The sequence below is a fragment of the Aquarana catesbeiana genome, linkage group LG11, assembly GCF_042186555.1.
Source record: "Aquarana catesbeiana isolate 2022-GZ linkage group LG11, ASM4218655v1, whole genome shotgun sequence".
Taxonomy (NCBI): Eukaryota; Metazoa; Chordata; class Amphibia; order Anura; family Ranidae; genus Aquarana; species Aquarana catesbeiana.
In genome coordinates, this window is record NC_133334.1 from 210,991,503 (window position 1) to 211,017,438 (window position 25,936).

The window sequence follows — 25,936 nt, forward strand, 5'->3', positions numbered from 1 at the left end:
AAACAAAAAACTGCAAGACAAAGGCATAATGAGCTAGTATGCATAGCATACTAGCTCATTATGAATTACTTACTTTATATCGAAGCCCCGGCATCGGTCCTCGTACCCCGCTCCGGCCGGCAACATCATTCCTTGAGTTACTTCCGGGTATCGCGGGCTCCGGCTGTGATTGGCCGGAGCCGCGATGACGTCACTCCCGTGCATACGCGAGGGAGCCGCCGGTAACAGCACACTAACTGAAGCAACGGCACTTCAGTGCGCATGTGCCGATGACATTGGCACATGCAGAAACATGGGGATATCTCCTAAACTGTGCAGGTTTAGGAGATATCCAGGGTAGCTACAGGTAAGCCTTATTATAGGCTTACCTGTAGCAAAAAGTGGTTGTAAAGGGTTTACAACCACTTTAACTGTCATTAAGGTGGAGCCCACACGCCAGCTATGCATCAGAGTGGGGAAAACCAAATATTGGGGGGGAGTATACAGTACATCTTTTGCACAGTCATATCTACAGTTTCTTAAAGAAGCCTAGCCACGCTTGGTACGATATATTGATAGATAGATAGATAGATAGCTACTCTGGAAAATGATCATTAAAGTGATATAAAAGTCTTTTTTGTTTAAAAAAAAAAAAAAAAAAAGAGAGGTTACACTTTCCCTTACCTCATCTTTGGGATTCCCCCCGCCGCTCATTTTTAGGAGACATGATTCATGTCAGCTGATGCTTCTTATGAACAGCAATCTTAAAATGTTAGAGTATCTTTTATTATTCAAAGTAGCGCTAAACCACACATCCAAACAATCACATTAGATGTGCAAACTACTGGCTCCAATTAGCTTTTTTTAATGTTATTAGTCTATGAGCTCACTTACTTTTCCCGCAGAGCTGTGATTGTTAGTGGATGTGTTCAGTATCCACTTCAGCTACAGAAGATTTACCCTCCTTCCTGACCAGGCTATTTTTTGCTTTTTGGCACCGCTTTACTTTAACTGACAATTGCACAGTCATGCAACACTGTACCCAAATGAGATTTATATCCTTTTTGACATAAATAGAGCTTCCTTTTGTTGGTATTTGATCACCACTGGACTTTTTATTTTTTGCGCTATAAACGAAAAAAGATTGATAATTTTGAAAAAAAAACAAAACAATAATTTTTACCTTCTCTAATAAAACTTATTCAATAAAATTAAAAAAATCTAATTTCTTCATAAATTTAGTACAATATGTATTCTGCTACATATTTTTGGTAAATAAAAATCCCGATAAGCATATATTGATTGGCTTGCGTGAAAGTTATATCATCTACAAACTATGGTGTAACTAATGGCGGCGATCAGCGACTTATAGCAGGACTGCGATAGTATGGCGGGCAATCTGACACTAACTGACACTTTGTGGGTCATTTACTATAGCGCCAATAAATGATCCTGTAGTCTCAGAAAATAGTGGTCAATTAAGACTTCAACTCTCAGAAACTGGGCGCTAATGCAAATGGAAAGCAGCGCTATTGCCGGGGAACATGCCTGTCAGATCACATACAGTGCCTTGCAAAAGTATTCACCCCCCTTGGCTTTTTACCTATTTTGTTACATTACAGCCTTTGGTTCGATGTTTTTTTAATCTGAATTATATGTGATGCATCAGAACACAATAGTCTAAGTTGGTGAAGTAAAATTAGAAAACACCTAAGCAAGAGGCACCACTAACCAAACACTGCCATGAAGACCAAGGAACTCTCCAAACAAGTAAGGGACAATGTTGTTGAGAAGTACAAGTCAGGGTTAGGTTATAAAAATAAAAATATCCAAATCTTTGATGATCCCTAGGCGCACCATCAAATCTGTCAGAACCAAATGGAAAGAACATGGCACAACAGCAAACCTGCCAAGAGACGGCCACACACCAAAACTCATGGACCGGGCAAGGAGGGCATTTATCAGAGAGGCAGCACAGAGACTTAAGGTAACCCTGGAGGAGCTGCAGAGTTCCACAGCAGAGACTGGAGTATCTGTACATAGGACGACAATAAGCTGTACGCTCCATAGAGTTGGGCGTTATGGCAGAGTGGCCAGAAGAAAGCCATTACTTTCAGCAAAAAACAAAATGGCACGTTTTGAGTTTGCGAAAAGACATGTGGGAGACTCCCAAAATGTATGTCTGATGAGACAAAAATTGAACTTTTTGGCCATCAAAGAAAACGCTATGTCTGGCGCAAACCCAACACATCACATCACCCAAAGAACACCATCTCCACAGTGAAACATGGTGGTGGCAGCATAATGCTGTGGGGATGTTTTTCAGCAGTCGGGACTGGGAAACTGGTCAGAGTTGAGGGAAAGATGGATGGTGCTAAATACAGGGATATTCTTAAACAAAACCTGTACCACTCTATGTGTGATTTGAGGCTAGGACGGAGGTTCACCTTCCAGCAGGAAAATGACCCCAAGCACACTGCTAAAGCAACACTTGAGTGGTTTAAGGGAAACATGTAAATGTGTTGGAATGGCCTAGTCAAAGATTGCTGTTCACAAGCGCAAACCATCCAATTTGAAGAAGCTGGAGCAATTTTGCAAGGAGGAATGGGCAAAAATCCCGGTGGTAAGATGTGGCAAGCGCATAAAGACTTATCCAAAGCGACTTGGAGCTGTGATAGCCGCAAAATGTGGCTCTACAAAGTATTGACTTTAGGGGGGTGAATAGTTATGCACATTGACCTTTTCTGTTATTTTGTCCTATATGTTGTTTGCTTCACAATAAAAAAAAAATCTTCAAAGTTGTGGGCATGTTCTGTAAATTAAATGATGCAAATCCTCAAACAATCCATGTTAATTCCAGGTTGTGAGGCAACAAAACATGAAAAATGCCAAGGGGGATGAATACTTTTGCAAGGCACTGTATGTGGGAATAGTGGAAGTCAATGGGGCTGGAACCTGCAAAATCCAAAGTTCTCACCGAAGGCTTATATGCAAGTTCTTTGCCTTAAAAAGTGTATGGACTCCTGGGTCCTGCCCCAGGGCACATGTATCAATTGGAAAAAAATGTTTTTAAAACTGACATTTTTTCAGGAGCAGTGATTTTAATAATGCTAAAGGGAAACAATAAAAATGTAAAATTTCTTTAACCACTTCCATACAGGGCATTTTCACCCCTTCCTGCCCAAGCCAATTTTCAGCTTTCAGCGCTGTCACACTTTGAATAACAATTGCACGGTCATACAACACTGTACCCAAATGAAATTTTTATCATTTTTTTCCCCCACTAATAGAGCTTTCTTTTGGTGGTATTTGATCATCTCTGCGGTTTTTATTTCTTGTGCTATAAACAAAACAAGAGTGACAAGTTTGAAAAAAACAATATTTTTTACTTTTTGCTATAATAAATATCCAAATTTTTTTTTTTTTAAACAAATTTTTTCCTCAGTTTAGGCCGATACGTATTCTTCTACATATTTTTGGTAAAAAATATCGCAATAAGCGTATATTTATTGGTTTGCGCAAAAGTTATAGCGTCTACAAAATAAGGGGATAGATTTATAGCATTTTTATTATTATTTTTTTTTTTACTAGTAATGGCGGCGATCTGCGATTTTTATCGTGACTGCGATATTGTGGCAGACACATCGGACAATTTTGACACATTTTTGGGACCATTCACATTTATACAGCGATCCGTGCTATAAAAATGCAATGATTACTGCATAAATGTGACTGGCAATGAAGGGGGTTAACCAGGAGGGGGCGCTATAGGGTTAATTGTGTTGCTAGGGAGTGATTCTAACTGTGGGGGGAGGGGATTCACAAGGGGAGGAGACTGATCGGTGTTCCTCTGTACAAGGAACACACCATAGGTCTCCTCCCATCTGACAGGACGTGGATCTGTGTGTTTACACACACAGATCCACGGTCCTGCTCGGTTACCGGGCAATCGCGGGTGCCCGGCGGACATCGCGGCCGCCGGGCACGCGCACCGGGACCGGAGCGATGCGGCGGGCGCGCGTATGCCCCCTGGGCTGCCTGGAAGGCTGCGCTGTCATATGAGGGCGGCCCAGAACAACAGCTGCACCGTCCCGTCGTCATATGACGGCGGGCAGCAAGTGGTTAAATATCGTGCCTGGGGGGTGTCCGTAGTATGCCTGTAAAGTAGCGCATCTTTCCCGTGTTTTTTTTTTTTTTTTTTTTTTTTTTTTTTACTGTACCGCAGCAAAATGAAATTTCTAAAGGAAAAAAATGTCATTCTAAAATTGCTTGCGGCTGTAATGAATTGCCGATTCCCGGCAATATAGAGTAAAAATCCATGAGAAAAATGGCATAGGATCCCCCCACCAGTCCATACCAAATCCTTTGAGTCTGGTATGGATATTAAGGGGAACTCCACGCCAAAATTAAAAAAAAAAATGGTGTAGGGTCCCCCCCAAAATCCATACCAGACCCTTATCCGAGCAATCTGGCAGGTCAGGAATATATGGTGCAACATTTAGCAAAACCGTTAGCAATTGGGTTTTAAGGGCCCTGCTCATAGGAGCTTACAATCTAAAATTTGTCTAAACCTTAGAGTGGACACAGCTTTACTTTCAGTGTATAATGGTTAACATTTCATACTACAACTACTTACCCACCAGCCCACATCATTTTTATTTGCAAGATTATAGAAACCTACTTAACAGTCATTATTCTTACAGAAGCTGCATTTCTGTGTACATGATTAAGCAATGAGATCAAAAAGTAGAAGGTCAGCACATGCTCCCAAACCATGTTTGCATGGTCAGACAGGAACAATACACACACAACATTGACAGCATGGCCACATTAACCCACTTTTGATGGAAAAAATGCACAAGAATTTCAGCAAACAGTCCTAGTTGGGCGTTTGTCAATATGCACAATATCATTCCTTCTCCCCCACAAATCAAAGCAAAAACCTGGCCTTCTCAGACCAAACGAACCCCCCACTACTGCAGCCCTTTATATAAGAGGTTGTATTGTTAGCTCACTGACATACGCCCACCAGTATCTTTCAATCTGTCTCTTCATGTATGTCTAAAGTGATTGCACCTGATGAGCAGGAAAACATAATACTATTTGCAACTGTGTTAGCCGTTGGCTATGTGCATCAAATCTCCAACTACAAGCCAAAGGTCGAAGTCCATTTGCATGCACATAAACAAAGCAACAGTTTTCTAAGCATATGTACCTGTGCAGTGTAAACCCTACAATTTTAAATGTCCAAGTCCCTGGGCATGATTAGTGCTAATAAACTGCATTCATGTGAAAAAACACCTGGCAGTGAACGCCCCCCCCCCCCCCATTTTACTTACCTGAGCCCTGGAACTTGACCCGGTGGAGACATGCTGTCTCTCTCCCCGGGGTTCTCGGCTCTTGATTGGATAGATTGATAGCAGCGCAGCCATTGGCTCCCGCTGCTCTCAATCAAATCCAATGATGCGAGTGCTGGGGGGCGGGGCCGAGTCATACATTCGGCGGCTATGGATGCCAAATGCTGGACTCGGGAGTGCGCCCGCAAGGTAACCCCCTAGGGAAAGCGCTTCTCCTAGGGGGTTATCTGATGTGGGGAGGAGCCACGAGATCCGCCGGGGGACCCCAGAAGACGAGGTTTGGGGCCACTCTGGGCAAAATGAGCTGCACAGTGGAGGTAAGTATGATATGTTTGTTATTTAAAAAATTAAAAAAAACGAACCCTTACAATCACTTTAACATCAGTCCCTGGCTGCAATGAGCTTCCAATCTAAAGTCCAAAACTAACTTTCTTACATTAGAGACTATTTCGACAGGAGACAAATTAAATACCAGCATGTCTTTGGATTGTGGTGAGAAACTCACACAGGGAGAACATATAAACTTTAACACAAGCATTAGCATGTTGGGGAATTGAACCAGCAACCTCAGTGCTGCTAGACGGAATTGCTACCCATTTAGCCAGCGGGCAACTTCACACATGTTGTCTGCATCTCTGTGGTGTGAACCAGCCCTAAGTTCATAGCCATGTTCAGTGTCACAAGCAATATACAATATACTGTCCGAAGTATTGGGACGTCTGCCTTTATACGCACATGAACTGTAATGGCATCCCAGTCTTAGTCTGTAGGGTTCAAAATTAATTTGGCCCACCCTTTGTAGCTATAACAGCTTCCGTTGTTCTGGGAAGGCTGTCCACAAGATTTAGGAGTGTGTCTATGGGAATGTTTGACCATTCTTCCATAAGTACATTTGTGGGGTCAGGCACTGATGGTTGGATAAGAAGGCCTGGCTTACAGTCTCTGCTCTAATTCATCCCCAAGGTGTTCTGTTGTGTTGAGGTCAGTACTCTGTGCAGGCCAGTTAAGTTCCTCCACCTAAAAACTCACTCATCCATGTCTTTATGGATCTTGCTTTGTGCACTGGTCCAAATCATTTGGTGGAGGGGGGATTTTGATGTGGGGTTGTTTTTCAGGGGTTGGGCTTGGCTTCTTAGATCCAGTGAAGGGAACTCTTAAGGCATCAGCATAATAAGACATTTTGGACAATTTCATGTTCCCAACTTTGTGGGAACACTTTGGGGATGGCCCTTCCTAATCCAACATGACTGCCAGTGCACAAATCAAGGTCCATAAAGCTGGATGAGCGAGTTTGGCGTGGAGGAACTTGACTGGCCTGCACAGAGTCCTGACCCCAACCCGATAGAACACCTTTTGACTGAATTAGAGCAGAGACTGCGAGCCAGGCCTTCTCATCCAACATCAGTGCCTGGCCTCAAAAATGCACTTCTGGAAGAATGGTCAAACATTCCCACAGACACACTAAACCTTGTGGACAGCCTTTCTAGCCTTCACAGAAGCTGTTCTAGATGGAAAGGTTGGGCCAAATCAATTTTTAACCCTACGGGCTAAGACTGGGTTGCAATTAAAGTTCATTTGTGTGTAAAGGCAGGTGTCTCAATACTTTTGGCTAGCTAGTGTATCTGGCAAGATTTACAAGGATGGTGGAACCCTCCTACACATAAATACTACATTTAGACATAGTTTTAGAACCTAGAAGATGAGACCACTTCTCTACATTGAAGCGGCATGTTTGAGATTTGAACCCAGACGCTCAGAGATGCTAAGCAGAAGTTCTAACCTCAAAGCCACAGAGCTGCCACATGTAAAAACCCCCTACACTTAAATACTGCATTTCTTTGGACATACAGGTGATGGAATTACATTACTCAAGAGTTATTCTTCTTGATTTATTCTGTGATATTTGGTGGTTCTTTGTGGGTGAGTGCAGAATAGTGACATTACTCTCAAATTTTTGGGAATTCCATTTTGATTTCTGATGTTGGTACACATATCACATTTTTCGGGCTCAAATTATAATTATTTGGAAATAATAAAATGCACGAAAAATTGTTACTCATTTTAAATTTGCATCAGCAATGGTATTGTGTTTGGTTTGTAAAGACACCTGTGTCAGTTTGGGTAAAGACTGTTGTAATATGGAGAGTAACAATTGAAAGTGACAGAGAAAAATATATTTTATCAAAACGTTTCACATTCTAGCATTCTTAAAAACAAAATAGTTGAAGTAGAAGCAACAATGTTGCAAAGGAAAATTTATTTCAGAGAAAGATACATTTTATCTCAACATTAAAAGGATTTATTTAGGGAAGTTACAATTGTACCATTAGAATCAATGGCTAAAACTTGCACTGGACTATAATAGTGTTGATTTTCACTCCCAAAAAATGCTCTTTAACCACCTCAATACTGGGCACTTTCGCCCCCTTCCTTCCCAGACCAATTTTCTGCTTTCAGCGCTCTCACATTTTTAATGACAATTGCGCGGTCATGCAATGCTCTACCCAAATTAAATTTTTATCATTTTGTTCACACAAATAGAGCTTTCTTTTGGTGGTATTTATTCACGACTCCGTTTTTTATATTTTGCGATATAAGCGGAAAAAGAGCGGAAATTTGGGGGAAAAAAACAATATTTTCTTCTTTCTATTTTAAAAGAAATCCAATAAAATCAAATATTGTCATAAATTTAAGCCAAAACGTATTCTGCTACATGTTTTTGGTAAAAAAATCCCGTTAAATGTATAATAATTGGTTTGTGTGATTACGGACACATGTGCGCAAATGATCATGTACAGATGTGCGCAGGTGACATGTGTGCAGATAATCATTGGGGCATGTGATTTTACTGGGACATATGTGGGGGACAGGTGTTTTTACTATGTGGGGACATGTGTTTTGGGGACGTGTTTTGGGGACATTGTGTGTTTACTTTGTGTTTACTTTGTGTTTTTACATGTCTGGAGGTCACTAGGTTGGTGATCAGTGAGTAAAAAGCTGTAAAAAACAGCTCATACTCACTGATCACCAGCCGGCTGCAGCGATCCGCTCTCCTCTCCTCACTGACAACTTCTGTGTGAGGAGAGGAGAGCCGATTGCCTAGCAACTGGCTCTGTGCTTACATCACATGACGGCTGTGATTCGACACGGCCGTCATGTGATCAGGAGGGCCAATCGCAGAGCCCTCCTACCGATCGGAGATGCGCCGTGTCCGGATGACACGAGCGCATCGGGATCGCGCCGCTGCGCACGCGATCCCGCTCCTTCTGAGGGACGTCCCTGAACGTTCACTCAGAAGGAGAGATGGCCCACCCGGCCGTTTATGTGCAGTGGCCAGGTGGGAAGTGGTTAAAGTGGTTGTAAACCCTTACAGACCACTTTAACCTACAGGTAAGCCTAGATTAAGGCTTACCTGTAGGTGCAAGAAATATCTCCTTAACCTACACGGTTAAGGAGATATTTTCCTAAAAATGGGCACCGATGTCTACGGCGCATGCGCGCTGTAGACAACTGCGCAGGTGCACTGAGCGAGCTGTTGGTGGAGGCGATCATGATGTCACTGACGGCTCCTGTTGATTTTAATGGGCAGGAGCGGTGTATACACCACTCCGAAGATGCTGCTAGCAGGTCTTTTTTTCCCGTCCTGCTAGCGCACTGCTCCAGTGTGAAAGCCCCGAGAGACAGCAGCGGCTGTTTCGGGTCGGTTTGCAGGCGCTATTATTAGCGCAGTAGCGCCTGCAAACCGCCCCGGTGTGAAAGGGGCCTTTAGGCAATTATATCATGCTCTAAACATTATTTCCATGTGCACTACTCCAGGTTTTAGCAGAGTAATGCCCTGTACACACGGTCGGACATTGATCGGACATTCCGACAACAAAATCCATGGATTTTTTCCAACGGATGTTGGCTCAAACTTGACTTGCATACACAGGGTCACACAAAATTGTCGGAAAATCCGATTGTTCTGAACGTGGTGACATAAAACACGTACATCGGGTCTATAAACGGGGCAGTAGCCAATAGCTTTCGTTTTTCTTAATTTATTCTGAGCATGCATGGCACTTTGTAGGTCGGATTTGTGTACACACGATCGGAATTTCCGACAACGGATTTTTTTGTCGGAAAATTTTATAGCAAGCTCTCAAACTTTGTGTGTCGGAGATTACTATGGAAAATGTGTGATGGAGCCTACACACGGTCGGAATTTCCGACAACAAGGTCCTATCACACATTTTCCATCGGAAAATCCTATCATGTGTACAGGACATAAGAGTTTGGGCGCTATTTGTTTTCAGGGAACTTTAGTATATTTGATTTTGGGAGTATTTTTTTTTTTACCAGAGCTATAGTGAATACCGTTTTAGCAATAATTAGCGCTAATTTGCGGTAATTAGCGCTAATTAGCGCCGCAGCGCTATAGTCATTGACACTAATACAGTGATAAGTGCTTAAAATATACGCCAACACTGTCCTAATGACACTGGCTGGGAAGGGGTCAACATCTAGATCGATCAAAGGGTTAAATGTGTTCCTAACCAGTGTTTGTGTGTACTGTGTCAAGTGTCAGAAAAAGGCTTAGTCTTTAAGTGGTTAAACTGACCTAATTTACAGACCGAAGTTCATCCCTTTGATCTAAAATAACCAAATGATACAATGTTTCATTTTTATCTCTCAGTGCTGTGATAAACGTTGCCAGCTTTTTTTTTTTTTTTTTTTTGACAGTTGTGAGCAGAGAACTTCTCGGCACCTTTTTACGTGAATTTGTGGAAATGCCGGATTAAGATCGTGAGGGGGGGTTAAATTGAGATTGTAATTTTTTTTTTTTTTTTAATGATTAATCATGCAGCTCTACTGTACAGTGAAGAATCTGTATGATTGTTATTTAGATATCTTTACTTACACCAGCTCAGATGTGGATATGTCCAATCGACCCTGCCCTATGAAAGTTTGACTTTGTATAAAAGACCAGGAGTGTAATTTAACTTAATTATTCAAAGAAAAAGGTCAGCGCAAAAAACCATCAGATAAAACAAGCTGCTGGACACTAAAGGCAAATATATAAGTCCTTTCAAGTGATAGAGTAAACAGTAGTAGTGCAGCGCTAAAAATTCATACAACTGAAAGAAAGTCCATAAAATTACATATGCAAGAAAATAAATGAAGCAAACAGAGCCAAGAAAAATCCACGGTGAAAAAGGGTGCTTCATGCAAATCCAAGGTGCTCTTCGAACCGTGCACACACCTCTTGCCAGCCAAACCGCTCACCTTGTTACACGGACCCCTGAACTAACAGAAGGGTCACATAGGCGTTCACCACTTTATTAGTGGTCAGGGTAAAATCTTGACTGGAACACCGGAACCCACTTCATTGATCAGGCTTTACGGTTTTCATTCATATTCACATGAAATATATAAAGAATACTATAGTGCTCTCTGTATAGCTAAAACACGATATCATTTATTAAAAAGGTACTCACATAGGAAGCACTATGCCCAGTGCTAAGGTATTGAGTGCATGCATTTAAAAGGTGACAGAAGATATTAAGGTGGCTGCAGTGACGTCTCTTAGGGATAAAATCCTGATCCGCACGCGTATAGTCCAGCAGGACTTCCTCAGCGGTCTTGGGGTCCCTCACGTCTGGTCATTGTTTTATAAGCAGCCCCCTAATTAGCTCATGTGTTACCAATACAGTCCCGAGCGGTGACCGTCCAATCGGAACGCACCGCTCGGGAGTAGGAAGTAAGAGGACCTGATGTTGAACATAGTTCCCATGGTGATCGGAGGCCCAGTCCTCCCTGAACACCCTCAGTTTGTGTATAAAAGGGCACCTTCTCTAAGAGATAAACTAGCCCCTGGGGTCATTGACCCACCTCTTGCGTCTGTAAATAGGATATCTAATATCCTGACTGGCTTCTACGCGTGTGGACATTGTCCACCATGCAAACAAGCTAGGAGAAATATCAAAAAACGAAAAGAGTTTATGGCTACTGCTACTAAGAAGGTTTACCACATTAAAGATTTCATTACATGTTCTACGGCAGGGGTGGTATACATTATGGAATGCGAATGTGGTTTACAATATGTGGGTAGAACGTCTCGTCCCCTGCACATTCGCATTGGTGAACATATTACTAATATTAAGAAAGGGCTTGATTCACATAGTGTTTCCAAACATTTTAAAATATGTCATAAACGCAATCCTGCGAAATTAAAGTTCTGGGGAGTAGAAAAAGTTACACCCCACTGGAGAGGGGGTAATTTTATAAGACAATTAAGCCGCCGTGAGTCGTTCTGTGTCTATGAGACTCGTGTGGGAGTACCCCCGGGGGCTTAATGTCGAGTTCGATTTGAACTGTTTTATTTCCGATCGATAAAAGTTGTTTTATGTATGTAGGATGTTATAGTCTGTTGGATATTGTAATAATGTGATTTATGTTTTGTGAAAGGTGGCTGCAGTGAAGGTTCTTATATTAATTATCTCTTATAGTTTTTAATTTAATTTTTTGTCATTTTTTTCATAATCATATTTTATGAATTGTTTATGTATTTTAATTTAATTTGTTATGTGGTGTTGCCTGCAAGATTCCCTCCCGGTCCAATCTGATATAGCATTGTCACGGTATGTGTATTCCAGCTAATTATTATGTTCCTATTCTCGCTGGGCGTCCTGTTCCCTAGCAACCATAGACACGCAGAGGATTGGCATTTACTGCCTCTTCCTCTGACTGCGTTCCATACAGCGGACGTGACAATAGGATGATCATGTGACTGAGCGTCACTCCTATACTATTCAGCTTTGTTTTGATCCAGGGAGGGAGGCGCCGTTTGTCAGGTAACCCTACGTCGCGTCATCTGGATGACGCGATCACGTCCTACACACTCCACTCAGACACTCCCCCTACCCGCGCGTCAGCCTAATGTAGCGGCTCACAGCCCTACTCGCAACTCGGGGGGAGGAGCGCAGTGACGCAGTGTACCAGGTGATCTGGCGTCGTGTCATTATGACGCCGATCACCATGGGAACTATGTTCAACATCAGGTCCTCTTACTTCCTACTCCCGAGCAGTGCGTTCCGATTGGATGGTCACCGCTCGGGACTGTATTGGTAACACATGAGCTAATTAGGGGGCTGCTTATAAAACAATGACCAGACGTGAGGGACCCCAAGACCGCTGAGGAAGTCCTGCTGGACGATACGCGTGCGGATCAGGATTTTATCCCTAAGAGACGTCACTGCAGCCACCTTAATATCTTCTGTCACCTTTTAAATGCATGCACTCAATACCTTAGCACTGGGCATAGTGCTTCCTATGTGAGTACCTTTTTAATAAATGATATCGTGTTTTAGCTATACAGAGAGCACTATAGTATTCTTTATATATTTCATGTGAATATGAATGAAAACCGTAAAGCCTGATCAATGAAGTGGGTTCCGGTGTTCCAGTCAAGATTTTACCCTGACCACTAATAAAGTGGTGAACGCCTATGTGACCCTTCTGTTAGTTCAGGGGTCCGTGTAACAAGTTGAGCGGTTTGGCTGGCAAGAGGTGTGTGCACGGTTCGAAGAGCACCTTGGATTTGCATGAAGCACCCTTTTTCACTGTGGATTTTTCTTGGCTCTGTTTGCTTCATTTATTTTCTTGCATATGTTATTTTATGGACTTTCTTTCAGTTGTATGAATTTTTAGCGCTGCACTACTACTGTTTAATTTAACTTAATTGTTCAACCGTAAAAATGAATACCCTCACATAATTTTACTCCAGATTTGATTAGGCATGTTGCATACCCTCATGCTCTTTAACAATGAGTAGGCAAACTAACATTTTTTTTTCTTTAATAAATCACTTACATTACATCTTTTCTGTTTTTCTACATGAAGCTCTTGCTGATTTACATGGGGATGGCGAGTATAAGGTAATACTTGTTCACTATAAATAGATACTCTCTTCTATATAAATAATATTTTTATCACATAAATACCCATATTGACTTTCTGTTGCAGATGGTGGTGGGTGACCTGGGCAGTGGACCCTATAACATGAAGCTGAAAGTGTTCAAAGGCACAAGTCTGTTGTCAGAAAATGCCTTGCTTGACATGCCAACTGCTGTTGTGGCTTTCCTGATGGATCAGAATGAGCCACGTACACCAGCTGTAGCCGTGGCTTCTGGACCCTTTATATTTGTATACAAGAATTTGAGACCCTACTTTAAGTTCACCCTGCCAGCACTGGAAGTCAATGCTTTGGAGAAGGAAGTCTGGGATCAAGCTAAAGAGGTAAGAGGGAGCAAGAATAGACTGACAAGGGCAAAGGTGCCAAACCGCGCCCCCCTCCGCCCCATATATGTGCCCCCAGATGAAGGGAGCCTGGAGCTGGGGAGAGAAAGGATAAGAGAAAGAACAAGAAAGATGGCTAGAGAGAGGGATGGGGGAAAAACAAGAAATTAGGATAGAGAGAGATAAAAGGTAAAGAAAGGAGAACAAAGAGAAAGAGTGGTACATCCTAAAAATGTACCATAAGGGGTTTTAATACTATATGAGTGGAAGGGAGTGCTAAATGTCCGTGGGTTAGGGGCGCAAATTACTTGTCTTGCCTTGAGTGCTGACAACCCATGCTAAGAAAATAATTTTACTGTTAGGGGTCCCCACAACTTGGGAAATGTTATCAGGGGGTCACGGCACTAGTGAGGTTGGGAACCACTGCTCTAAAGGATACCTAAAGTCCGAATTGCCGGCCGGCGCACGTTCGGAACAGACCCGTCCTTCTGGATGCTCAAACGACACTAGGTGACATCATGCACGTCGCTCTACCCTACGTGTTTCGTAGGGCGGAGCATTGCAGCATTGGTTCGATGTTCTATTTATCCCCGCCGGCTCTAAGAACGAGAACTGAGCGATCAAACACCACTGATTTCTCAGCTTTCGGTCAGCCTGCCAGCCTGCAGAGAGCAGTGACTGTTGGGCAGCAGCTCTCTGCTCTGCCCCTCCAGGGCTCACTGGAGAGCTGAACTGTGGAAGGGGCGGGAGACCGCGCCTCGCTGAGAGGCTGAGCCAGCTGCTGGTTTAAGAATCTGGGTGGATCCCAACCATATGGGCTTTGGCTATACTTCTCCTTTAATGTACATTGATGCATATGCAGAGGTTTGGTACTTTTTTTTTTTTTTTTTTAATGATTTTAGTTCACATACAGTATATGCACTACGATTACATGCATTGGCCTAAAAAAGGTTCATGTGTGTTTTTCATCAGTTGACATGCGTTCTAAAGGCTTTTGAAAAGAATGACAACACATATAGCACATTTGTGTTTTAAAATACACCCAAAAACCACATGACAATACAAGCACGTAAGTGTAAATCCAGCTTAAATCAGGATTGAAGTAAAAAACTGCAAGCAGGCAGGCTTTTATTGAAGAAGAGACACGCACTGTCTCTCTTCTGCAATAAAATATCCCTACCTGACTGCTTGTCATCCTCTCCGGCACTGTAAACTGAGCTGCGCATGCGCAGTTCAGCTTACAGTGCCAGGCCGTTCTCCAAGTGCCGAGATAAAGGCCTCCTGTGCATGAGCAGAAGTAACGTCATCCCCCATCAGCCAATGAAGAGGCCCAAAGATCAGCACTCAGAAGAAGATGCCAGTGCAGAACTGTTGGACAGATAAGTATGGAAACTTTAGTTTAGCTTTAATAAGAAACTTTAGTGAGAAAATGAAGTCCTTCTACATCAGTTCAGGCTGGCCCCCTTTGCATGTATACAGTGAGGAAAAAAAGTATTTGAGCCCCTGCTGATTTTGTACGTTTGCCCACTGACAAAGAAATTATTAGTCTATAATTTTAATGGTAGGTTTATTTTAACAGTGAGAGACAGAATATAACAACACAAATATCCAGAAAAACGCATTTAAAAAAAGTTATACATTGATTTGCATTTTAATGAGTGAAATAAGTATTTGATCCCCTTTCAGGCCGGGTTCACACTGGTGCGACATGACAGCCATCCTACTTTGGATCTGACTTTGCCCTGCGACTTGAAGCCGACATACGTCCGACTTTCAATGAATGGGGATCCGACTTGGATCGGTCAGGAAAGGGGGTGGGGACGAGCGAGCGCCTCCCCTCCTGAGCCATACCAGGCCGCATGCCCTCAACATGGGGGGGTGGGTGCTTTGGGGCAGGGGGCACCCTGCAGCCCCCCCACCCCAAAGCACCTTGTCCCTATGTTGATGAGGACAAGGGCCTCTTCCCGACAACCCTGGCAGTTGGTTGTCGGGGTCTGCGGGCGCGGGGCTTATCGGAATCCGGGAGCCCACTTTAATAAGGGAGCCCCCAGATCCTGGCCCCCCAACCTATGTGAATGAATATGGGGGACATCGTACCCCTACCCATTCACCTAGGAAAAAAGTGTCAATAAAAAAACACACGACAGGTTTTTAAGTAATTTATTAGGCAGCTCCGGGGGTCTTCTTCCGACTTCGGGGGTCTCATTCTTCTTCTCCGCGGTCTCTTGCTTCTCCGCGCTCTCCGGCCTCTTCTCCGCACTCTCCGGTTCTTCTCTTGCTCTCCGGTATCTTCTACCGGGCTCCTCCGCTATCTTCTGCTCTTTTGCCTGCTCTTTTGCTAGCAGTGGCCCGGTCTTATCCACCGTCTTCTTCTCTCTTCTCCCGATGTTGACACGACGCTTTCTTCTGCTGTAATGCTGTGTGCGCGGTCCGCAACGACTTGCGCCTTATGACATCACAGTCCCGGGGCATGATGGGACTGTGGCGTCATAAGGGACGGGGTCACCAGGTGACATCACCCGGGCCACGCCCAATCCCTATATAAGTACAAATGTTGAAAAATAAATGAATTCTTTTATTACATAAACTCAATTTGTTCTTTTATTATAAAAACTCAAAAGTCCCAGTTTGACTTAAACGCTCTTGTAAAAAACATTGAAAATAAGTGCTAATACTGCGTAACATACTGTCTCACCCTGCTCTGTGCATGCTCAGTTGCGCTCTGTTTTTCGGCACTGTGCCTAAAATCAGAGCCACTAGAGGCCGATCTGTTGACAGCCTTTAATACTGCTCAAGGGCTCTGAGCTTCAGCAAAATGGCAGCCTGCAGCAAGAAGAAACAGGAACAATGCTGGAGGAAATTTACAGCACACACTAATGTTGGTAGCATATTGAACATTATTTTTATCAAGTTGTTATGGGTTAAGTTCCACTTTAAAGAGCAAATCAATCCGATACTGATATTTAGGGCCCAACTCAACGGACCATCCTTTGCGTACATTTTCAGTATTCATTAGCCCTTTCCCTTTTAAAGTGCTTCTGTTATCTAATCAATTACCGTGAGGCCAGTGCCTTCACCCGCTAACTCTGCTTTGCCATTCACTTTATGAGTTAAAGCGGAGTTAAAGCGGGGTTCCGGCGAACTATTTTTTTTTTTTTTTGGTCCTAGTATTATTGCTAACTAAATTTTAAATAACAGTATACAATGATCTTGCTAGATTATTGAAATAAATTCCTTACTGTAAAATATAATTTCTCCGTTTGTGGCCGTCTTCATCATTAATGTGGGCATGTGAAGCCCAATCGAGATCATTTCCTGGATAATGCATGGAGAGGTGCATGCTGGGTAACCAGCATGCACCTCTCGATCTCGCGCATGCGCGATTCAACGGCGGCCGTAGCGCCGATTGTTTGTAACGTTGCCATTACAACGGGCGGCGACGGAGGAAGGTCCCGCCCCATTGTTATGACAACTTAGATAACAACACTCAGTTATAAAAATGGCGATGTGGTCCCCCTTAAATCGGGTCATTTCCTGTCAGGAAATAACGCGATTTTAGAGCACAGTGCTGCCCACAGACTGATGGGAAATGATGGCACATAGGCGAGGGAGGAAGTCTCGGAGCTCCACGGACCAGGAAGTGGCAGAATACGAGGACTGCATAGCAACAGGGCGTTTAGGGTAAGTATAAAAAAAAAAATTCTCCAAATGTTTGTTTATAGGTTTAAAGAGTCATTTAAAGGAAAAAAAAAATTAGGGTGGAACTCTGCTTTAAAAGCACTTTTATAAGTAAGATTTTTCTTTATACTACTACTGGCAGTGATCAGCGACTTTTAATAGGACTGTGATAATGCGGCAGGCAATCACACACTGAGTGGGAATTGACTAACTACCACTGACATCACCAGTGAGACTAATAAAGTGATCAGTGATATTCTATACACGGTCACTGTACTAATCACACTGGCTGGGAAGTGGTTAACATCTTGAGTAATCGGGAAGTTAAATGTGTGCCTGACAATGTGTAATGTGTGCTGATTTTTTACTAAAGATCTGTTTCTTATTCCTGGTTTGCATGGAGAAGAAACAGAGCGGTGGTAGAGAGCCCTGTGTTTATCAGCGCAGGACCTTGGGCTGTGATTGGACAAAGCCGATCAACAGGTCCCGCCCATGAATCATTGGCTGGGACCTGTTGACCGACTCCAGTGTGTACAATCACAGAGGTAGTCAGCAGGGCAGATGCGCGCGCCCTAAACCTAAAAACAGTCAGCGACGTACCAGTACGTCGCCTTGCCTGTACAGGCCGCCCACCTGCAATGTACTGCGGACGACGACCCGTACAGGCGAAGTAAAGTATGGTATGTCGCTGCCTGTTTACAGCTTAAGGGCGCTCGCATGTGGTTAATTGATAGGTCTACCATGATTAACATTTAGGGGTATATTTATAAAGCAGTGAATGTGATTTCACCAACGGTGAAGCAATCGCCATTTAAAAACACATGCAACTGGTAGATTCATCTGCAGTGAATGTTCGGTGAATGTCAGATTCACTGTTTATAAATATGTCCTTTCAAACAGAATATACAACATATAAATAGCACTTTCTGATGTCATACAATGTTGTTTATTTAAATATTATTTGCACAGAAAATAATACTCTTTGTTTCATCTCTGATTTAGGACAGAATAGATCCATTGACTTTAAAAGAGATGCTTGAGGGAATCAGGTATGGATTGGAGTCTGAGACTGCTAGATCCCTATTTTAAGTAGTTTATGTGAAAGCCTTTGCCAGCATTTATGTTCGTTTTTTGTCCAGTAACAGTTAAAGAAAATGTTGTTTTGTTTTCATTTTTGTCTAGCCAGTTTTGTCAGTCACATAATTCTGACACTCCTCAGCCAAGTAGGAGACAAAAATGGATTGGTGGAGCTTTGTGTAGAAATCCACTCTATGTTCAAGACAGCTGCTACAATCTTCAAAGGGCTTGGAACCCCAAGATCCAGAAGAAATAATTGTGCAAATAGATATGAGTAGATTCATGCACTCACTTTTCACAGTATGTGGATCAGCTCTTGTAGCAAATTGGAATAGATACTAAGGCTACTTTCACACTGGGACACCTGGCCTTTAGCTCTGAAGCGCTCCTAGTTTTCGTGGCGATTTTTGGCTGCTAGTGGGGCGCTTTTTACCAAAAAAAATAGTAAAAAGTCCAGTTTTCGTAACGTCCCGCAAGCACACTGCCCCAGTGTGAAAAGACACACTGTAATGAATGGGAGGCGCTTTTCATAGCCTATTTCTAGCGCTAAAGCGCCTGAAAAACGCATCAGTGTGAAAGTAGCCTAAGTTGCAGTGCTGAAAGCTGATGTTTCCCTGTCAGTGTTTGATAATCTACAGCGGTCTTGATATATGGAACACAATGCTGCAGAGCTAGAGCAGCAGTGATTGCCCTTTCAGCATAGGAATCATTTCCTTATCTGTGAATACTCCAGTCTGATATTTTTGTCTCTCAGGAGTTTATCAGAAAATGTACACTTTTAGGCAGCAAACCGCAAATCTTCCGCATTTTAGGCTGTCGATGAGACACTGGGGTTGATTTACTAAAGGTAAATAGACTATGCACTTAGCAAAGTGCAGTTGCACTCTGCAAGTGCAGTTGCTCCAGAGCAAGCAAAAATGCAGTTTTTTTTTTCCCTTGCATGTGAATGGGTATTCTTTGCAAACTGATAGTTTACCTAATTTACTAAGCTTTGGAGCAACAGCACTTGCAGAGTGCAACTGCACTTTGCAAAGTGCACAGTCTATTTGGCTTTAGTAAATCAACCCCACTGAGTACACTAGTATACAAGAGTCAGGGTTGGATTTACAAGCCCCTCATCTTCAGGGGTTCTAAGGATTTGGACTTTTAGTCTTTCTGTTTTGATTTTTTTTTCTTCTAAAAAATGCAAGAGAGAGAATGAGAACATTCTAAGGCTCCTTACACGTGGGGAGACTAGTCCTTGTGTGCCCAATCCCAGTGTTTTAGTGCGGCCTGCGAGGCACAGATGCAGCATCCAGCTCCGTTGCCTGCAACCAGTTAGGGTCCATGGCAGGCTGAAATACACTACGACTGGGCCGGGTTGAACACTGCACCTAATGGTACTTTCATGTAGGACATTCATTGCCTTTCCATGAGCTTCTTGCTGCAAAGGCCAGTTATAGGTTGGGGCAGTTGTCGTTTGTATGTACTGTTGGATACCTTTGCTGCCATTGTGCTATTGCTGGGTGTTCAGTGTGTCACCATACCTTTTGAGGAGTGGGCTCCATCCAAGCACACCTGCCCTTAATTTATCGGTCATTATATATGTGCTTCAACTCAGGAGACTCTCACAATTTTAGAGTTACAGTAGGACTGCAATTACATTGGGGTGCCCCTGATGTGGCCATTGCAGCTTACGCATGTATTTGCAAACTAAACCCCTTGGTTTAAACGTGAAAAGGTTAGGCTCAATTCAGTTTGTTGCAGGCTGGTTGGTAAGTGAGCTGGGAATTTTTGTTGTTTTTTGACATTGGTTGTCCTTCCATGTGCTCCTTGCTGCAAAGGACATTTATAGGTTGGGGTGGTTGTCATTTGTTTGTACTCGCATTAAGGACCCTGTACATTCAGGGATGTATGCCCGAAATGCAGAATACTACGGCAAGAGTTCTCACTGCTGGAAGTACGAAGAGGTATAAGAATCCAGCGTGTGAATCAGCATACCAGACTCCACTTATGACTGAAATATTTATGGCTGGAATGACCCTTTAGTATAAACATATTGGCATGTGGCAATATTATGGGGTACTTTGAACGCTGCAAAATGATAAAATGGAAACAGCAGTTTTTAGCACTGCAACATTGCGTCCATTTCAAAGTGTTACAACCGCTGATCCAGTACACTGAGAGGCGAGTGCATTAATCTTCATATTTATTCGGACAAGCAGAAGACAAACCTGTTTCCTAGTTCATCTGTTTGGACGGACTCTCTTACAGAAAAACAAGTGGTTTCCCCTCCTTTACCCCTGTCAGGACCTACCTGCACTGTGTGTGGTGGTGTTCTTGTCTGTTTATTTTTTTGGGATTTTTTTTTTTTTTTTTTTTTTTTTTTTGAGCTTAGAGCCTTAGACTGATCACATTCACATGCATTCCAGTTTTTTAAAAGAGCACACAAGACATGACTGTACTTATGCTAGAATCTGATAAGGATGAGCTCAGGCATGTTTGCAACTCCACGTGCCCGCGCCCACCAGGAAGCTGACACTCCGCAGCTCTAATCACAGGTAGTGAGACATTTCCCGATCTGTGCAGCCCGCGGATCCTGAAATGTCTCACTGCCTGTGATTAGCGCTGCGGAGTGTCAGCTTCCTGGCGGGTGCGGGCACATGGGGTTGCAAACACAACTGAGCTCATCCTTAGAATCTGAATATTGAGTCTTTAACACTTTAACAGTCTTTAACATAATTATGCTTTTCTACAGTTTTGTTCCTGAGGGCAGAACAAAAGATATAGGTCAATGTGATCTATTTTACCTCACAGGGAAAAATCTTTCCTGACCTCAAAATGGGTGATTATTATCGTTCAGCAATCATAATTGTGGATATTGTAACATTTAAGAAAACCAAAACCTTTTTCAGATCCCATTATTGTATGTCCCCTTGCTGAAATACTCACCCTCTTCTAGGGGTCATGCAACCAACTTCTTGTGAGCCAGGGACCCCCTTTGCATGCATCAATAAGCCACCCTGGTCTTATGAAAGAATGCTGCACAGAGGAACCCAATATCATTATGTGGTGCTATTCTTTACAGAAAGAGAGGACTTGTGAAGTGTATATAAGTAATTTATTTATTACTTATTTTAAAGATGTAGGGGGGGTGATTAATAAAAAATAAAAAAAAGAAGGTGGAATTGGACTTTAAACTGTAAAGAACGCCTTCTTAAACTGATAGTAAATTGTATGTTTTTATTTCTTGGCGCTTATAGCAAAAGCTCCCTTGTCCTTTGTACAGTTGTTGGGGGGGGGGGGGGGGGATTGTTTGCCATATCTTTTAACTGGCTTCATTAAAAGCATTTTTCTCCCAAATGAATCTCCCAGTTTTTCAAATTTTTTATTACTTTGACTCATTTCAATGCCTACTTTTTTTGAACCTCTTCCATGTCCATTTAACATTTATGGTGTCCAAAGCCTTACCACATTCTGGATGTGTCCTACAAGTGATTTACAGTATGTAGAGCAACACTACACTAGTATCATGTGTTTTTTTTTTTCTTACTTTTTTTTTATACATCCTAAAATTTTGTTTGGATTTGACACTGCTGCTTAACATTGAGTTCTGCTTACATTACTGCTACGCAGTATTCCAAGTTTAGCACTGTGTGATTTTTGTTTCTTTGTGCAGGGATAAAGCAGAGATTCCTCTCTCAGTGAGATCATTGCGGTATGTAAATTTCAGATGTATATTTTAAAAAACCTTAACATTATAATAGTATTGATTTTCCTTAATAGGCTGAACACCTTACTCCACAATGACCACCTGGCTCTCTACTCTTCTGCAGGTTCCTGATGCTTGATCCACAGGAAATGGATGCCTTTGTAAACACATATAAACAAGTACCTCTGAAACGACAGGTAACCATCTACTTTTTTTTTTTTATTATTACATGCATGATGCATTTTTGAGAAGGTATTTTTTGGTAGCATTGACAGGCAACAGAAAGTGGAGCAGCAAACACATATACATAGGCTTTGGTGCTTGTTTTTAAGAGAAAAAATTTGGGATTTATGAAAAAAAAACTTTATACTCGCCTAAGTGGATGCAGCATCGATCCGATGCTGCATCTGTTCCCCGCTGCCTCTGCACTGAGAACTGAGCGATCAAACACCACTGATCACTTAGTTCTCCCTCCTCCACTCTGAGCAAAGTGCCGTGACAGTCAGCTACCGGCTCTCTGCTCTGCCCCTCCAGTGCTCACTGGAGCGCTGGGCTGGGGAGGGAGCAGCTGGCTCAGTTTTCCAGCGGTATAGGTGAGAGGCTGAGTCAGCTCCTGGTCCAGGCATCTGGGTGGCTCCCAACTGTAAAGTCAGGATCTTTCCCCAGCTTAGACTGGCTGAATGACTTCAGGAAGCTTTGGCCTGATGTTGGCTGGAAACAGGTCACAGGAGTGTAGAACAAACTGCACTCCTATGATACATAGGAGAAGTATATCCAAAAAAAACTCCGTGTCCACTGGCACCCGCTGATCATCCAGCACAGAGACCACCTTTCTGCCTCTATGTAAACAAGGGAGATCGCCGTTCTGACAGAAGGGAAGGCATTGATCCTGTGTCTCTTCAAAGCAGGGACATGGTTCCATGTTTTCCCCTAGTAAAAGCATTTCCTACACTGTAATAAAACAGAGGCTAGGCACACAGTTAACCCTTTGATCGCCCCTGATGTTTAACCTCTTCCCAGGCAGTGTCATGAATGCAGTGACAGTGCATATTTTTAGCACTGATCACTGTATTAGTGTCACTGGTCCCCAAAAAGTGTCAGTGTCCAAAAGGCCTCAATATTGCAGTCCCCGCTATAAGCTGCTGATTGCCACCATTACTAGTAAAAAAATAAATGAAAATATCCCATAGTTTGTAGAAGCTATAACCTTTCCGCAAATCCATCAATATACACTTATTGGGGTTTTTATAACCAAAAATATGTAGCAGAATACATATTGCCATCAAAAGAAAGAAAAGAAAAAAAGCCTGTCCTCAAAGTGATTGAATAAAGTCCTCCACACAAAAGTCCATATGTGTATAAAAAGAGGAGAGGAGTAGAACCCAGCTTTCAGCAGTTGCAGGGGGAAAATGGAGAGGATTGATTCCTGTATTTGCCACCCCTCTTGTCCAAGTGTAAAACAGAATATGGCAGGGAGGCCACACGGGCCGCCTGGAGCATTGTGCAGGGTCATAATTGCAACCTCTGATGCTACACCAGTGGTTTGGGTGGGGTGGTAAAAACAAGTCTCAATTATGGGGTTTTAGCGCCCCCAAACTGCAAATGTAAATGAGCCCTTACTGTCCTAAGCCCCCTATAAGGCTGTTTTCACACTGATGAGCTGTGGTTTACCCGCATCGTAGGTGCAGCTCAGTTCACCTTTGGCTTTCCTGCGGATTAGCTGTGCTTTGCTATAGCCTTCTATTATATCTTGCGGGTGTGAAAGTGCACCAAAACTTTCTGAAATCACACCAAAACTCCTGAATTCAGTTTGAGGTCTAGTCCTAGACAGCTAAAGCAAGAGTTTTTTTTTCCTTCCCCAGAAAACACTTTAACTGCTTGCAGACCGCCGGCCGTCAATTGACGGTCAGGCGGCGCAGCTCTCGTTGCGGGCGGACGTCATATGACGTCCTCACTTTCCTAGGTCACCAGGGGGCGCGCGCGCGCCGCCGGCGGCGATCGCGCGCACCCGCCGTGTCGCTAGGCAACCGGTGCGCGTGCCCGGCGGCCGCGATGTCCGCCGGGCACCCGCGATTACCGGTAACACAGCAGGACCATGGATCTGTGTGTGTAAACACACAGATCCACGGTCCTGTCAGAGGAGAGGAGACCGATGATGTGTTCCCAGTACAGCGGAACACCGATCGGTCTCCTCCCCTAGTGAGTCCCCGCCCCCTACAGTTAGAATCACTCCCTAGCAACACAGTTAACCCCTCGATCACCACCTAGTGTTAACCCCTTCACTGCCTGTCACATTTATACAGTAATCAATGCATTTTTATAGCATGGATCGCTGTATAAATGTGAATGGTCCCAAATATGTGTCAAAAGTGTCCGATGTGTCCGCCGCAATATCGCAGTCACGATAAAAATCGCAGATCGCCGCCATTACCAGTAAAAAAATTTAAAAAAATAAAAATGTTATAAAACTATCCCCTATTTTGTAGACGCTATAACTTTTGCGCAAACCAATCTATATACGCTTATTGCGATTTTTTTACCAAAAATATGTACAAGAATACATATCGGCCTAAACTGAGAAAAAATTTGTTTTAAAGAAAAAAAAATTGGATATTTATTATCGCAAAAGGTAAAAATTATTGTGTTTTTTTTAAAACTTGTCACTCTTCTTTTGTTTATAGCGCAAAAAATAAAAACCGCAGACGTGATCAAATACCACTAAAAGAAAGCTCTATTTGTGGGGAAAAAATGATAACAATTTCATTTGGGTACAGTGTTGTATGACCGCGCAATTCTCATTCAAAGTGCGACAGCGCTGAAAGCTGAAAAATGGCTTGGGCAGGAAGGGGGCGAAAATGCCCAGTATTGAGGTGGTTAAACCAGGGGTGCCCAACCTTTTGAGGAGTGAAGGCCACTTTAACAACTTGGTAACCGGTTGCAGGCCACAATGAACAGAGCGGGCAGATGACTGGTCCGTGTCCAGTCTCTCTATAGTGGTGAATGGAAGGTCCGACTAAGGGCTGGTAATGCTGGTGGATCCTGCTGGCAGGTATTGCTGGCGGATACTGCAGGCAGGTACTGCTGGTGGGTACTGCTGGCTGGTTTCTGACCCACCATCCCCGAGCATCAGTGTGACAGGAGCCGGCGCTAGAGGAAGCATGCGGGTGCAGTAGAGAGCAGAGCCGATGCTTCCTGTATCGCTCCTGTCACAGGCTGAGTACATTTGGTATCACTCTGCCTGTGACAGGAGTCGGCGCTATACAGGAAGCATCAGCTCCGCTTCCTCTTGTGCCGACTTCGTTCTTCACACTGATGCTTGGGGATGGCGGGTCAGGAACCCGTGATCTGGAGGTGGCGAGCCACATCAGGGGGCGCCGCGGGCTAACGGTTGGGCACCCCTGCTTTAAACTTTCTACTTCCAGAGTTCTGGGGCTAATAGTAGAAAAGGATGCTCTGGTAAATCTGATCTATGCTTTTCCTCCCCTGAAACTCCTTCCCTCCCTCCTTCGCAGAATCAAATTGGAGGGCATTCTGGTGATCCCAATAGCTTTGAATTGGCCAGGCGAATGTGGTACTTCAACCGAAAGTCTCCTGGAAACTCTGTGGTTTCTTGCAGATTTTCCAGATCTTATGTCTCACAAATCGATTTTACTATCCTTCTTCATGGTCACTAGCTTTACCGGCTTAAAGTGGAGGGCCACCCTAAAAAAATTGCATGAAAAATCCTAAAAAAATTTAAAAAAAAAACATTTGAAAAAAAAAAAAAAAATTTAAACTTACCTAAACCCTTGTTGCTAGGCAGTCTTCCTAATCTGCCTCTTCCGTGGCATGTTCTGCTCCTCGGTGAGTGGCCCCGTTGCCTTCTGGGAACTGTGTG

General features: G+C 43.3%; 1 protein-coding gene across 1 annotated transcript in view; it reads left to right on the forward strand.

Moving 5' to 3' along the window:
- The window catches only part of BBS1 (Bardet-Biedl syndrome 1), a 67,644-nt gene that overhangs the window by 11,423 nt on the left and 30,285 nt on the right, over positions 1-25,936 (forward strand). The window contains exons 3-7 of the mRNA XM_073605245.1: positions 13,218-13,252; positions 13,341-13,613; positions 18,294-18,340; positions 22,027-22,065; positions 22,184-22,256. Of these exons, the coding sequence (XP_073461346.1) occupies positions 13,218-13,252; positions 13,341-13,613; positions 18,294-18,340; positions 22,027-22,065; positions 22,184-22,256 (467 nt within the window). The remainder of the gene's footprint in view (positions 1-13,217; positions 13,253-13,340; positions 13,614-18,293; positions 18,341-22,026; positions 22,066-22,183; positions 22,257-25,936) is intronic.